This window comes from Alexandromys fortis, unplaced genomic scaffold (genome assembly GCF_014885135.2).
Source record: "Alexandromys fortis isolate MF-2015 unplaced genomic scaffold, M_Fortis_MF-2015_v1.1 scaffold_99, whole genome shotgun sequence".
In the NCBI taxonomy this organism is placed as follows: domain Eukaryota; kingdom Metazoa; phylum Chordata; class Mammalia; order Rodentia; family Cricetidae; genus Alexandromys; species Alexandromys fortis.
In genome coordinates this window covers 2,808,614-2,822,256 of record NW_026067982.1, presented here as the reverse complement: position 1 = coordinate 2,822,256, position 13,643 = coordinate 2,808,614, and the positions used below count along the sequence as shown (strand labels likewise).

The following is a 13,643-nucleotide window of genomic DNA, read 5'->3' as shown; positions in this document are numbered from 1 at the left end:
TTATTATTATTAAAAATTTCCACCTCCTCTCTTCCTCCCATTTCCCTCCCCCATCCCCCCGTTTCCCCTACCCTTCCCTCTCCAGTCTAAAGAGCAGTCAGGGTTCCCTGCCCTATGGGAAGTCCAAGGTCCTCCCCCCTCCATCCAGGTCTAGGAAGGTGCACATCCAAACAGACCAGGCTCCCACAAAGCCCGTCCATGCAGTAGAATCAAAACCCAGTGCCATTGTCTTTGGCTTCTCAGTCAGTCTTCATTGACCGCCACATTCAGAGAATCCAGTTTGATCACATGCTCCATCAGTCCCAGTCCAGTGTTGATGGTTGGCATAATGTTTTAATTTTCACTAATAGAGTCCCAAAAAAATCTATCTTTAATATTTATCACTAGATTAGATTGTCTCTGAAATTGGTAAAGCATAAATAACCTTTTGGCACATGTATTTTATTCCAAATTTATCTTAGTGTACTGTTTATGAAAATGAATATTGTCCAGAAAGAAAATTATTTATCTTTATGATTGCTTCATGGGTTCTTCTTATTACTTATTCCCATTTAAAGGGCACATTCTTTTTCAGTCTCTTTATAGCCATCCAGAATTAGTATAAAATGACATTAGATTTTTATTTATGGAGTAAAACAGAGAAATGCAGTAGGTGAAATAAAATATTAGCAGCATGAAAGTGTTTTTTACATTCTTGGGTAGAAAGCAGGCAAGAGTGAAAAAATAAATTATCTGAAGCAGAGCTAGTCTCAAGAGAGAATATTTCTCTGATGTTTACATGAGGTAGCAACAGCTGAGGAAAAGAAACTATTGCTCATAGCTTTTTTTGTTGCCAAAAATTTAGCTAACCCACATGAACCATAGAAGAGCCTCTCTCCTACTGTAGAATCTGTTCAAGACATTTTGCATGAAATCACAATTGTATGTCCTATTTATTCTTTTAAGATTGCTTGTTTTAGTTATCTCACCAAGAAAAACCCCAGATAATATCCCACAGTATAGAATGTTCAAGAAATTACCTAGCAACTGCTGAGTCATGTTAATCCTGCTGACAAACTGTTGTTGCTGGTTCTCTGCAATATATAAAAAGATGCAGCACATAATGCAGCCATGGTGTGTGGGCAGCCTCTAAAGAGGGACACTGATAAACATTCTAATGGAAGCAAGAAGGCAAAGAGGCGTGTTCTTACAACCATGCTATATTTTTCAAATCCTTACCTTTGTAATTCAGAAAAAATAGACAGACAGACAGACACACACACACACACACACACACACACACACACCACCCTTATTCTTGAGGAAGTTGTGGCTTCCTAACCCTTTTTCCTGAGTCCCACTCTCCCCACTCCCTTTATTCTCCCCTTTCTCTGCTTTTTGCCTAAGACTTTCCAATAACAACCAGTCGCCCTGGTGAGCACTGCTAACTCTGTAAGTGTAAAGAAGTTTCTGGCTTGTTCTAGTCTCTAAATTTCATTCAGAAACAAGTGGAATAAAACCCCAAAGCAGTTGGAGGAACACTTACCACCACCTGGAAAAGAATACAAATTGTCTTCTACTTAACTATCCCCACTCTATGCTTCCTGCTATTTATTGGAAAGGGCGGCATATTTTTAAATTGTAAACAATTATCTGTGATTTAATCACCCAGTATAATTGCCATATGAATCCTTTTATCACAACCTTGTTGCTGTCTCTTCTCACCTCTCTCTGTCCTGTCTGCATTTTAGTATAGAAATAAATGCTGTTGTCCTGTGCCTATCATTCAGTCTTAATAGTGTTACTTAAGCAAAGCAAATTGTTAATCCCTCTGTCTTATTCCTTCTCAAAGCTATTTCCTAGAACCTCTGAAAGTTGTGCTGTTTATACAGGCTTCAGTTTATGTGATACTAATATGGCAATGATGGTTTATTATTGATAATAAAATAATTACTAACAGTATTGCAAGAGACTTAAGAAATCATATACAGTAGGAAAATCAAATGAAGGCTATTCCTACAACTAATGATCTAGGGATGATCATTTTCTATATAATGCCAGAGTAACTAGTTAGTTGTTTGCTGGTATCAATTTTATATTAAATGACATAACCAGAGATCCTCAAATAAAAGAATACCAAAAATAAGATATTTTCTGAGCATTAAGAAAGCAGAGAGGATCCAGATGTGGTTGATCCTGACTATAATCCTAGCACAAGAGAGGCTGAGACAGGATCATTGATGGGTTATATAGTGAGTTACAGGCCAACTTTGACTACAGAGTGATACTCCAAAAAAAAAAAAAAAAAGAGATGATGGGGGGATAGAAAAGAGGAGGAGGAAAGTAAAGACTAGGAAAATAAAGGAAGGTGGATATGAAAGAGCATACCCTCTACTTACAGAGTGAGCTCCTATAGAAGATAGGCAAAATTAAGAAAGGAAAGAATAAAATGAGTCCTTATTTATCCTTTAAAATGTAAGATGTGGGGGCTGGAGAGATGGCTCAGTGGTTAAGAGCACTGACTGCTCTTTCAGAGGACCCGGGTTCGATTCCCAGCACCCACATGGCAGCTCACAACTGTCTGAAAATGCAGTTCCACGAGATCTGACACCTTTACACCAACGAACATAATAAAGTTAAATAAATCATTTAAAAAAAAGAAAGAAAAAAATAAAATAAAATGTAAGATGTTTAGTTGTTACTGTTATTGCAAATATAATTAAATATTCATATATAATATATATAATATGTTATCTTTTCAAAACCCCTTGCTATATCAATGACATGGAAGTAACAGTAGTGATCATAAAACTCATTAGATAGGCCTTGCATTGCCAGGAGTATTGATCTGACACCCAAATAATAATGTATCAGGAAAAGATGGTATTCTTTAGGAATTTTTTTCTCAATCATTACCTAATTATATGTATCAGGCACTGGAGAAAGAATGGATGAGACTAAACAAACAAACAAAAAAAAAGTTGTTTGCTTGCTTCCTTGCTTGCTTGGTTGCTTGGTTTGGTTTGGTTTGTTTTTTGAGACAGGGTTTCTCTGTATAGCCCTGGCTGCCCTGGAACCAACTCTGTAAACCAGGTTGGCCTAGAACCCAGAGATTTGCCTGCCTCCTGAGTACTAGAGCTAAAGGTGTGTGTCACCACCACACAACTAAAAAGTTTGTTTCTTCATTTTTGTTCCAATTCTGGATTTCTTTTTTCAGTGTAAGAAGTGACTTTAAGAGCTGGGGGAAAAGTTCAGTAGGTAAATGTGCTTGTGAACCTAATACCAAAGCTTCTACAGGGGATGGGAGGAAGAAAGAGAAGCTCAAGGATCAACTAGTACACCATATATGGCCAGAAAATGACAGACACGATCTTAAATAAGGGGCTAAGAAAGGTTATCCTCTGACATCCACATTTGCACTGTGGCACACATGTGCTTACATTTGAACACACAAATGCACAATCATGCTCAAAACATTTTTAATCAATTTTGCCTACATGTGGTACATGTCTATAATCTCAGAAAGTAGAAAGCAGATGTAGGAGAATTGCCTCAAATTCAAGCCCAGCTTGATCTGCATAGCACATCCCGACCCTTCTAGGGCCAAATCCTGTCTCAAAAAAAAATTAAATAAATATTGTTCATTCCTAAAAATAAAGATAAGTAGCCAAAAATAGGAGTGTGACTCGGTATTAGAGCACTTGCCTGGTATTGCAAGTCCCTAGTTCCAGCAGGTACTAAGTAGAAAATATGATGCAGTAAGCTTGTTTATTCCAGCTCATTGATAGCATTATTTCTAATCTATTGACTTTCTTATTTTATTTTAAATAAATAAGAAAATGTTAAGAAGTTAAAAAAGTCACAAGAAATTGGAGAAATTTGAATGTGCAAACTGATGTGTTTATATATCCATGGATGTGTACTTATTATTAAGTACATGGGTAAGGTCATGTCATTTGGAAGGATAAGCCAAATGAGCATCATGTTAGAAAGCACAAGTATGGAAAGGATGGCATCATATGAAGTGATGACAAGAAAGCATGCAAATAGATCCACTTCTGCTGATGCTTGGAATCTATTGGATACTAAAGATCAAACTAGTAATAGAAAGGCCTTTGTCTACTTTAGGAAATCAGAAATGCATTCAACTTTCCTGAACATAGTTTTAATGAAGTCTTGGAATGTCAATACTAGGTTCTCCTTCCTTCCTCTAAGTCTATGCTGATATTTATTCTTGGCTCTTTTCCATCTCACAGCTGCTGATGGTCCAGGAGATCGTTTCATCATTGGGGAATCCCAAGCTGGTGAACAGGTGAGATTCAGAAGCCTGAAAGACACTGCAGATGTCTATTTCACAGACTTTGAGCATTCAATTCTAAGTATCCAATATCAGCATTGTGGAAATCTTAAAGAAGTATGAGTCAGAAGACTATCCAAGGGATAAAAGAAAGATCCCATGTGAACCACAATAAAAATTACTTAAAGAACCTATATCTTTCAATATGAATAATTTTGTTACATCCTCCACAGGCATACATTATAGCCATTCTCTAGCCCTATGATTGAGTGCTTCTTCTTCCTACAAATTTTGATTTTCTGGCTAGAACTACAAGTACCTCTGTTGACAGAGGTTTCTGTCCCTCCCAGTCCTGCAGCCGTTCACTCCCAAAGAAACAAACAAAAGCCTACATTAATTATAAATTGATTGACCTATTAGCTCAGGCTTTTTATTAACTCTTATAACTTATATTAACCCACAATTCTTATCTGTGTTAGCCACATGACTTGGTATTTTTTATCAGTGAGGCAGTCTCATCTTGCTTCCTCTGTGTCTGGATGATGACTGCAAACTGACCATTTCCTCTTCCCAGAATTCTTCTGTTCTTGTCACCCTGCCTATACTTCCTGCCTGGCTACTGGCCAATCAGCATTTTGTTAAAATAATACAGGTGACAGGCTACAAGACCATTGTCCCACAGCACTCCCCCTCCATTTTTTTCAAAACAAGAACTCTGAATCTATGTCCTTTGTTTAGCTTTTTTCTGACCATTATCCATCATAACTTTTAACCAACATTCTAAACAAAGACAAACATCCATAATCCGTTTTTGGGGAATGTAGGCATAGTTCTCTAGGCTAGTTCCTGCTGATTGGGGACATTGATAATCTTATGGGGACCTAAAGAAAATTTTGAATTATGGTCAAGTCGTGACTGGAATATTCTGTGAGGCTTGATCATCTTAGCCAGCAGTCTTGAAACTGTTCTGGATGTAGAATTTAGACATCTGGGCCATCCGCTCGTGTCAGAGATTTCTCAGATGGTGTTCCTTAATTTTTCTTAGCCCAGAATGAATCCATGCCCTCTCATTTCCTATAGAAACAAAAGCAAAGCCTCTTCTCCAAAGTGACATACCCTTGACTTAAATTTTGACGTCAAGGCATTTTCAAAATATACATGTTGGATTAATCCAGCAGCATTTATAACCAAATGTTTTAGCAGCTTTTGCTTCTTCCTCAACCATCAAACAATTTAAAGACAACACAATAACATACAGTGTGTAGATTCTCTGTATTTTTCATCTTTATATGGCTTTATTTTATTTTTAATTTTTGGCTTTTTGAGACAAGATTTTTCTGTGTATTTTTGGCTGTCCTGGCACTCACTCTAAACCAGGCTGTCCATCTGCCTCCGCCTCCCAAGTGCTGGGATTAAAGGTGTGTACCACTACACCTTGAACTCACAGAGAAGCACCTGCTTCTGCCTCCCAAGTGTTGCAATTAAAGGTGTGTGCCACCACTTTCTTTCTTTTTTATTTTAAGGACTTTATCCTTCTTCTTTTCTCTCCCAAACCTACATATATCCCTGGTCACCCTGCCTATACTTCCTGCCTACCTACTGGTCCATCAGCATTTTATTAAAATAATAAAAGTAGCAGGATACAAGACCATTGTTCCACAGCATACCTCATTGTTTGGGTTTTAAATAAAGACCCCAGGGTGGCTACTGTTGGCATCATCCTTCTACACATTACATTAACCCCTGTCTATTTAAGTACTTATAAACCAAGAATAGTCCATAGAGGTCAGTCTTCTGGGCCAGAGCAGAGCTTACAGATCAATAGTGTATCTGCAGAGGCAACCAAAAATAAATTTTTGCCTTGATAGAACTTAAATTCTGGAATATATAATAAATTTAATATTTTACCTAGAGTATTTAGGAGTTAAAAGATTATTAGCAGGCGGATCTGTGAGTTTGAGGCCAGCCTGATCTACAAAAGAACTAAAAGACTTTTCATTGTTTCTTAAAAATGATCTATCCCCTGAAGATTATCCTGTGCCTAAATAACCACCTCTCTTTTATGTTTGTATTTCCAGCCAACTCAGACAGTGATGCCAGGACAAGTGATGCGGGTTACAACAGGTGCTCCAATCCCCTGCGGTGCTGATGCAGTAGTGCAAGTGGAAGATACCGAACTTATCAGGGAATCAGATGATGTATGTCACTACCAGGCTCCTGTGGCATTGTTAGATTCTTCAGTGCTCATAAGATTAACCTGGGCTTTGGGGTGTATGAATGGTGTTATTTTGGTTTAGCGATCTTACACTATAATATGTAGGGCTCCAGTACATAAACTGCCTTAAAGAATGAAAATCTTTTGGCATGAAGAGACTTTTATGCTATTGTTATTAACATGAGAATTTTCACATGCAAACAAGAAATTACTTCACAATACAAGAATAGTAATGTTAACATTAAGTTGAGATATCTTCTTGTCATTGAGACTCACTTCTGATTAAGTGAAGGTATTCTTAGAACATGAATTTAGGGAGGAAGTGTAAATTTTTGAATGGAAAAAAATTTAAAAATTCAAGATAAAAAATGAATTTAATATAAAAAACTTTAACAGAGAACATTTGAGCAAGTTCTTGAACCAAATGACCCTTTCACCACTGATTTTCTGGTCAAAAAAAAACTGTTTCATCAAATAGAAGCCTGGAAATGTTGACTTTGTGTCGGTTCCCTCTGCCTTGTCTCAAAGGACATTTACAGGATCTAAATAGGCCATTGTCTCAATGGAACTAACAGCAATTATTAAAACCAGACTACTGGAGCTTCTCCTGGCTATGTTTCTATTGCTGAGATAAACACCATGCAGAAGCAGCTTGCAAAGGGGCTTATTTCAGCTTAGAGGTCACGGTCCTTCTGTATTAGGGCAGCACTCAAGTCAGGAACCTGGAGACAGGAACTGAAGCAGAGGCCGTGGAGGAACACTGTATGCTGGCTTGCTCAACCTCCTGCTCCACATGCCCAGGGTGGCAGCACCCCCAGTAAGCTGGGCCCTCCTACATCATCATTAATCAAGAAAATACTTCACAAGCATGCCCATAGATGGAAGCTTTTTTTTTTGTAATATAATTTTTTATTGAAAAAAAATTTCCGCCTCCTCCCCGCCTCCCATTTCCCTCCCTGTCTCCCTTTTCCCTCCTCCTCCTCCCACTCCTCTCCCCCTCCCTCTCCAGTCTGAGGGGCAGTCAGGGTTCCCTGCCCTGTGGAAAGTCCAAAGTCCTCCCCCCTCCATCCTGGTCTAGGAAGGTGTACATCCAAACTGGCTAGGCTCCCACAAAGCCAGAACATGAAGTAGGATCAAAACCCAGTGCCATTGTCCTTGGCTTCTCGGCAGCCCTCATTGTCCGCCATATTCAGAGAGTCCGGTTTTTATCCCATGCTTTTTCAGTCGCAGTCCAGCTGGCCTTGGTGAGCTCCCAATAGATCAGCCCCACTGTCTCCGTGGGTGGGTGCACCCCTTGTGGTCCTGACTTCTTTATCTCCATCCATCTCCAGATGAAGGTTCTATGGTGATATGCAAGATATTCATCAGTATGGCTATAGGATAGGGTCATTTCAGGTTCCCTGTCCTCAGCTGCCCCAGGAACTAACTGGGGACATCGCGCTGGGCACCTGGGAGCCCCTCTAGCTCCAAGTCTCTTGCCAACCCTAAGATGGCTCCCTTAATTAAGATATGTGCTTCCCTGCTCCCCTATCCAACCTTAGATGGAAGCATTTTAGCAGTTAGGGTTTTTTTCTTCCCTGGTCACCCAGGCTTAGGTCAAATTGACAGAAACATTAGCAGCACAGGCTGGAGATAGTTAATTGGTTAAAAGTACTTCTAGTTCTTGCAGAGGTTCAAGATTGGTTCCCAGCACACACATGGTGACTCACAATTGTCTATAACTCCAGTTTCCAACACCGTGTTCTGAGCATGAGCACCAGGTCCACACATGGTACATATACATACATGCAGGCAAAGCACTCCAGCACATAGTTTTTAAAAAAAAAAAAACAGACTATTAGTTAAGAATAAAACTAGGAACATTTTACTTCTTTACAGTTTTAATGACTGGTAGTTATACACATTTTGTGAAGCTTGAGGAATCATATTTTGAAACATTAAAAATAATATATATTCTTACTTTTGTTTTTCACAATAGGATTTCTCTGTGTAGCCCTAGCTGTCGTACAACTTGCTCTATAGACCAGGCTGGCCTCAAACTCAGGGATCCACCTGCCTCTGCCTCCCAAGTGCTGGGATTAAAGGCGTGCACCACCACCCAGCATAAAAATCATATATAGTCTTATATAGATTAAGTAAATAGTAATTACAACCATGCTAAGAAATGACCACCTTCCTTGGTCGGGAGATTATCTTCCCTCATGTATAAAATTCAACTTTTGGCATAAATATCTCATTGCCTTCCCTTAAAACTGTTCAAGCAGAGATTTATTAACATCGGAGAAGCCTACAAAGAATTGAAATCCAGAACACACACATCCTCCAACTATGAGATGGCAAGACACAATTCCAGTATCACAATATTATTTACAGTCCATGAATGTAAAATTGATGGTTATCATGAAGTTACAGAAATCTACTGCCATGCTGTAAGCCCTTCACTGAAATTAGAATGTACTTTTTAAATTATGAAAATTGGACTAAATAGTTATTTATTGGCACCAAACCTAATTCTTCAGGAGTCTCTTTAAAAGTTCACACTATTTTTTCAAATAGTCTGCTAATGGGTTTCTGCCCCTCTGCATTTGTGTATATTCTGGGCTTGTCTGATGATAAAAGTATCCGAGATGCTCATTCTTATTGATCAGAAATTCTATTAGACTGTTATTTGAAATTATATGACCTGCTCTAATTATAGGGTACTGAAGAACTTGAAGTGCGAATTCTGGTGCAGGCTCGGCCAGGCCAAGATATCCGGTAAGTTCATCAATACAGAATGGATAGCTCCCTGTGTTTCTACATGATCATAAACTCAGGAGAGCATGATTATTGTAAACCCACACCTATGTCAATTAGCCATTTTTTCTTCAGCAAAATGAATTTTCTGAATTTTATATCCCATGTCTATCCTGCCTCTAAAATGAAAATAGTAAAGATGAATAAAATTATCAAACTCAATATTAAGAAAAAATAAAGTTATAAATATATGTACTTACAGTTAACTTGTAGCTGATCCAAAATTACTCTGTCCCAACCCCTAGATTATCCAGAAATTGGAATAGAGATAATCAGGCATTTATACAAGTAGCTGATAGTAACACCCTCCTTAGCCATCCTTAGTAATTTAATAATTTGCTGTACCTTGCATGTAAAGATGAGGTTTCTCTCTTACATAAAATATTACGCATAGTTTCAATTATTTTTGTCACACTAGAAAATGTTTACACAAATTCCATCAGTTTTCCCAGCATACCTTTGTAACAAAGCTATGTTTCTCCCAGTATTATGGCAGGAGGCTAAGGTACCTTAGATCTGGACCAAGTTAAGGTGTCTACATGAAAATCACTCCAACCTTATTAACATCATTCTCCTTATCACAGAGTTACCAGCTACAGACCTCTGTTCATGCTGCTAGATAAATCTTTGCCTTGTATCAAAGAAAGTTTGAAATTAGTCATTTTAACTACAATAAAATAAAAGAAAAATATAAAGTAACTTTCAGATGTAACATTCTTGTTTAGCAATCTTAAATATAATTCCTATTCTTTCTTTTATAGTGTGATATAACTTTAAAAACTTAGAATTTTTAGAATCTCTTCATCATTGGACTCCTGACTCATTTCTGAACTTTTCTCCCTGATTATCTTCTCTCTCTGATACTAAAGTTTCCCTCTGAGTTGAGAAAATGTTAATCTTAGCACTAATGTGTATGTTTCTGCTTTGAATTTCAGACCCATCGGCCATGACATTAAAAGAGGGGAGTGTGTTTTGGCCAAAGGAACCCATATGGGCCCTTCAGAGATTGGTCTCCTTGCAACTGTGGGTGTTACAGAGGTTGAAGTTAATAAGTTTCCAGTGGTTGCTGTCATGTCAACAGGAAATGAGGTAAATAAAAAGGCAAATAAAATAAAGGGTAGAACTTATAAGATAAAACCCTTCATGACATGTTTTCTATCAAATGGAATGTTGTAAATTATGGATCTCAACAATTGAACTACATTTCTGAGAAATAATAAGTTGGCCTTGGCATAGTTCAGATGCAAAAGATAAAACTAGAAATTACATGTTAAGAAGTTGTTCCCTTCCATTTTTGGAATGAAATATTATAGCTAATGTCATTTCCCCGCTCTTATATAAATAATGTTAACTGAAAGCTATAGATAGTAAACTGTCAAAGCACAGTGCTTAGTCTGTGGAAACATGGTTTGTGTATATTGTCATGATGGCAGTAAGTGAATGAAATAGGGAACATGGCTAGCCTGTCTTGTTAAAATCCTAGGTCAATTTTAGTCACCAGAGGAGTTTGATATTCTCTTAGTATTTGGTTTGGTCTGAGGGCTTGTTTGGGTCTCAAGTGCAGTATCTCTAGTGGTATGCTATTCAGAACGGATCTACATGTCATATCAGCCTCGCTTGGAAAGGAGATGATAATCAATCTTTTTCTGAGAACCCTTGAAAACCTTCCTGACTGCTCTCTTGCACAGGCTGTTAAAATGTCTAGCAGCTCTATAGTCATGTTGGGAATGTGAAAGGATGAATATTCTAGAAACACAATTAAACAAGCAAGCCCTACCAAGATTTTTAGCAATTTCTTTGGACTATACTATTAAAGAGTAACAAGACTGGGGGGGGGGGAAGCTTTGTTATAAAAGTAACCTTTCATTAGCATTATTTTTCATTTATTAAGTCTTTAGGAAGGGTATATCTATGATCTGTATACTTCTTTTAGTCAAAGCAAAAGAACCGAATTGGATTTTTTTTTTATTCTGCTAAAGGGAAGCTAAGTCTACATTCTAGATGTTCTTAGGTACAAATGCTCCAGCCATCCCTAAAAACTATCACTGACCTGAAACAAATGTTCTTTTCATTCTGATAGGATAGAGATGGCTTTAATAATCTTGTGTCTAACTGGCACCATGTTTAGCAGCAGAGAAATTTCTGCTGCTAATTTTATAATCTCTGTGTTGCTGTTGCCCCCATCCATACTCAAAATTAGCTACTTTTATTATGACTGTGTTCTAGTTCAGCAGATGTGCTAAGCATTGTAAAGCAAATCAGTGGTAAAAGAAAAATAAAACATAATATCTCTTCTGAAGGCTTGGAGTCCTTAGATATTAGAAACAATAACAACTACCAAACAACCTCTGTTTACAAAGAGGCAGAAGGAAGATGCACTATCTGTTAACATGACAAGGCTATCGTGTGTCCAGTCACAGTGCAAGCTCCTCTTAAGTATTAGTTCTCGATTTCATTGAGATGTATGGCTGATGCCCACTCTCTCTTTTAAATTAACTTTTCCTTTCTTTTTTTTTAAGATTTATTTATTATGTATACAACATTCCTTGCATGTATGCTTGCTTGTCAGAGGAGGGCACCAGATCTCATTATAGATGGTTGTGAGCCACCATGTGGTTGCTGGGAATTGAACTCAGGACCTTTGGAAGAGCAGTCAGTGCTCTTAACCTCTGAGCCATCTCTCCAGCCCCCTTAAATTAACTTTTTTTTTTTTGTTTTGTTTTGTTTTGTTTTTCGAGACAGGGTTTCTCTATGGTTTTGGAGCCTGTCCTGGAACTCGCTCTTGTAGACCAGGCTGGTCTCGAACTCACAGAGATCCGCCTGCCTCTGCCTCCCGAGTGCTGGGATTAAAGGCGTGCGCCACCACCGCCCGGCTTAAATTAACTTTTTAAGTTAGCATGCAAAGTGTTGGTTTCATTGTAGCATTTTCATAGTATACCATTATGCTTGGTTTTCTTTCAGACCCTTCGCCACTGTTCTTCCCTGTGTAGGTTGTCCCTCTTTTGCTCATTCTCTCCCCAAATAGTCTTGCCTTCTGCTTTCATGTCAAATGTATTTCATTTCCTTAACCCCACTTCAGATCTTTCCCTCCCTTCTCATGGTCCTCTTCCTCCTTTAATGACCCCCCCCACATACACACACATGTGTGTGTACATATATTCACAACATACAAGGGAAATATTGTTTTTTTTTTCTTTCTGGACCTGGCCTTTTTTATTTAGCATAATATACCTTGTCCCATCCACTTTACTGCACATATCAGGATTTCTTTTTTTGTAAAGATACGTTAATTAGCTTACAGAGAAAAGTGTTGTGTACTGCTTTCACTTTTTACATTTTGGTTGATCCCATGCTTGTTGCTGCTCCCATAACCTCCCTGGCCCTCCTTTCCCCACTATACTCATTTTATTCTTTTATTCTTCCTCCTTCTACTTTATTCTCTTATGTTCTTTCCCCTTCTCTCTAAAAGTTTTTTTTTATATTCTCATGGACTTCTTTATAGTTTCCTAGCCTTTACTCTTATTTATTAACCACCTAGAGAACATATTTATGTCTGAAAAAAAATTTGCTTATGTGCCAAATTTCCTTTGCCCGTTGATGGGCATGTAAGCTGTCTCCATTTCTTAGCTGTTATGAATAGCGCAGCAGCAGCAACTGTGCAGGTATGTTCGTGGTGTTCTAACTTAGTCCTTCAGATAAAGTGGTAGAGCTGGATCACATAGCTCTATTTTCAATTTTTTTGAAGAGCCTGCACACGGATTTCCATGGTGTCTTCACCAGTTGCTACCCCAGAAACAGTAAATAAGTGTTGTTCTTTCCTCCATCCTTGCCAGCAGATGTTGACATTTGTTTTCTTGATGGTACCATTCAGACCGGTAAGATGGAATCTCATAACCATTAAAATTTGCATTTCTCTGTGTAAACCTTTTGTATCTAATGTGATAACATATGGATGTATTCAGATAGAGACAAGCAAGACAACTGCTTTAGGCAACCTAAAGAAGATCATCCAAGGGGCTGGAGAGATTGCCACCATTAGAGATCGTCCAGAGGACCCAGTTTATTTCCCAACAGGCACACAGTAGCTCCCAATGATTTATAACTCCAGTTCCAGGGAATCCAGTGCCCTCTTCTAAGCCTCCACAAGTATTGCATGCACATAGTTCACAGATATTCATGCAGGCAAAGCACCCATACATATAAAATAAAGAATAAATAAATTTAAGAATGTCACACAAAATATCTCTGTAGCTATTTAAAACCTGCCCAATATTTTGTGAAGCTATAATCTTATTAAGGATGGGGGAATTATGGAAAAATTAAGGAAATAGAATTATTAACTATGTCTCAATATAT

General features: G+C 38.0%; 1 protein-coding gene across 1 annotated transcript in view; it reads left to right on the top strand.

Moving 5' to 3' along the window:
• The window catches only part of Gphn (gephyrin), a 326,333-nt gene that overhangs the window by 255,255 nt on the left and 57,435 nt on the right, over nt 1-13,643 (top strand). The window contains exons 12-15 of the mRNA XM_050158607.1: nt 4,212-4,291; nt 6,355-6,474; nt 9,190-9,248; nt 10,223-10,376. Of these exons, the coding sequence (XP_050014564.1) occupies nt 4,212-4,291; nt 6,355-6,474; nt 9,190-9,248; nt 10,223-10,376 (413 nt within the window). The remainder of the gene's footprint in view (nt 1-4,211; nt 4,292-6,354; nt 6,475-9,189; nt 9,249-10,222; nt 10,377-13,643) is intronic.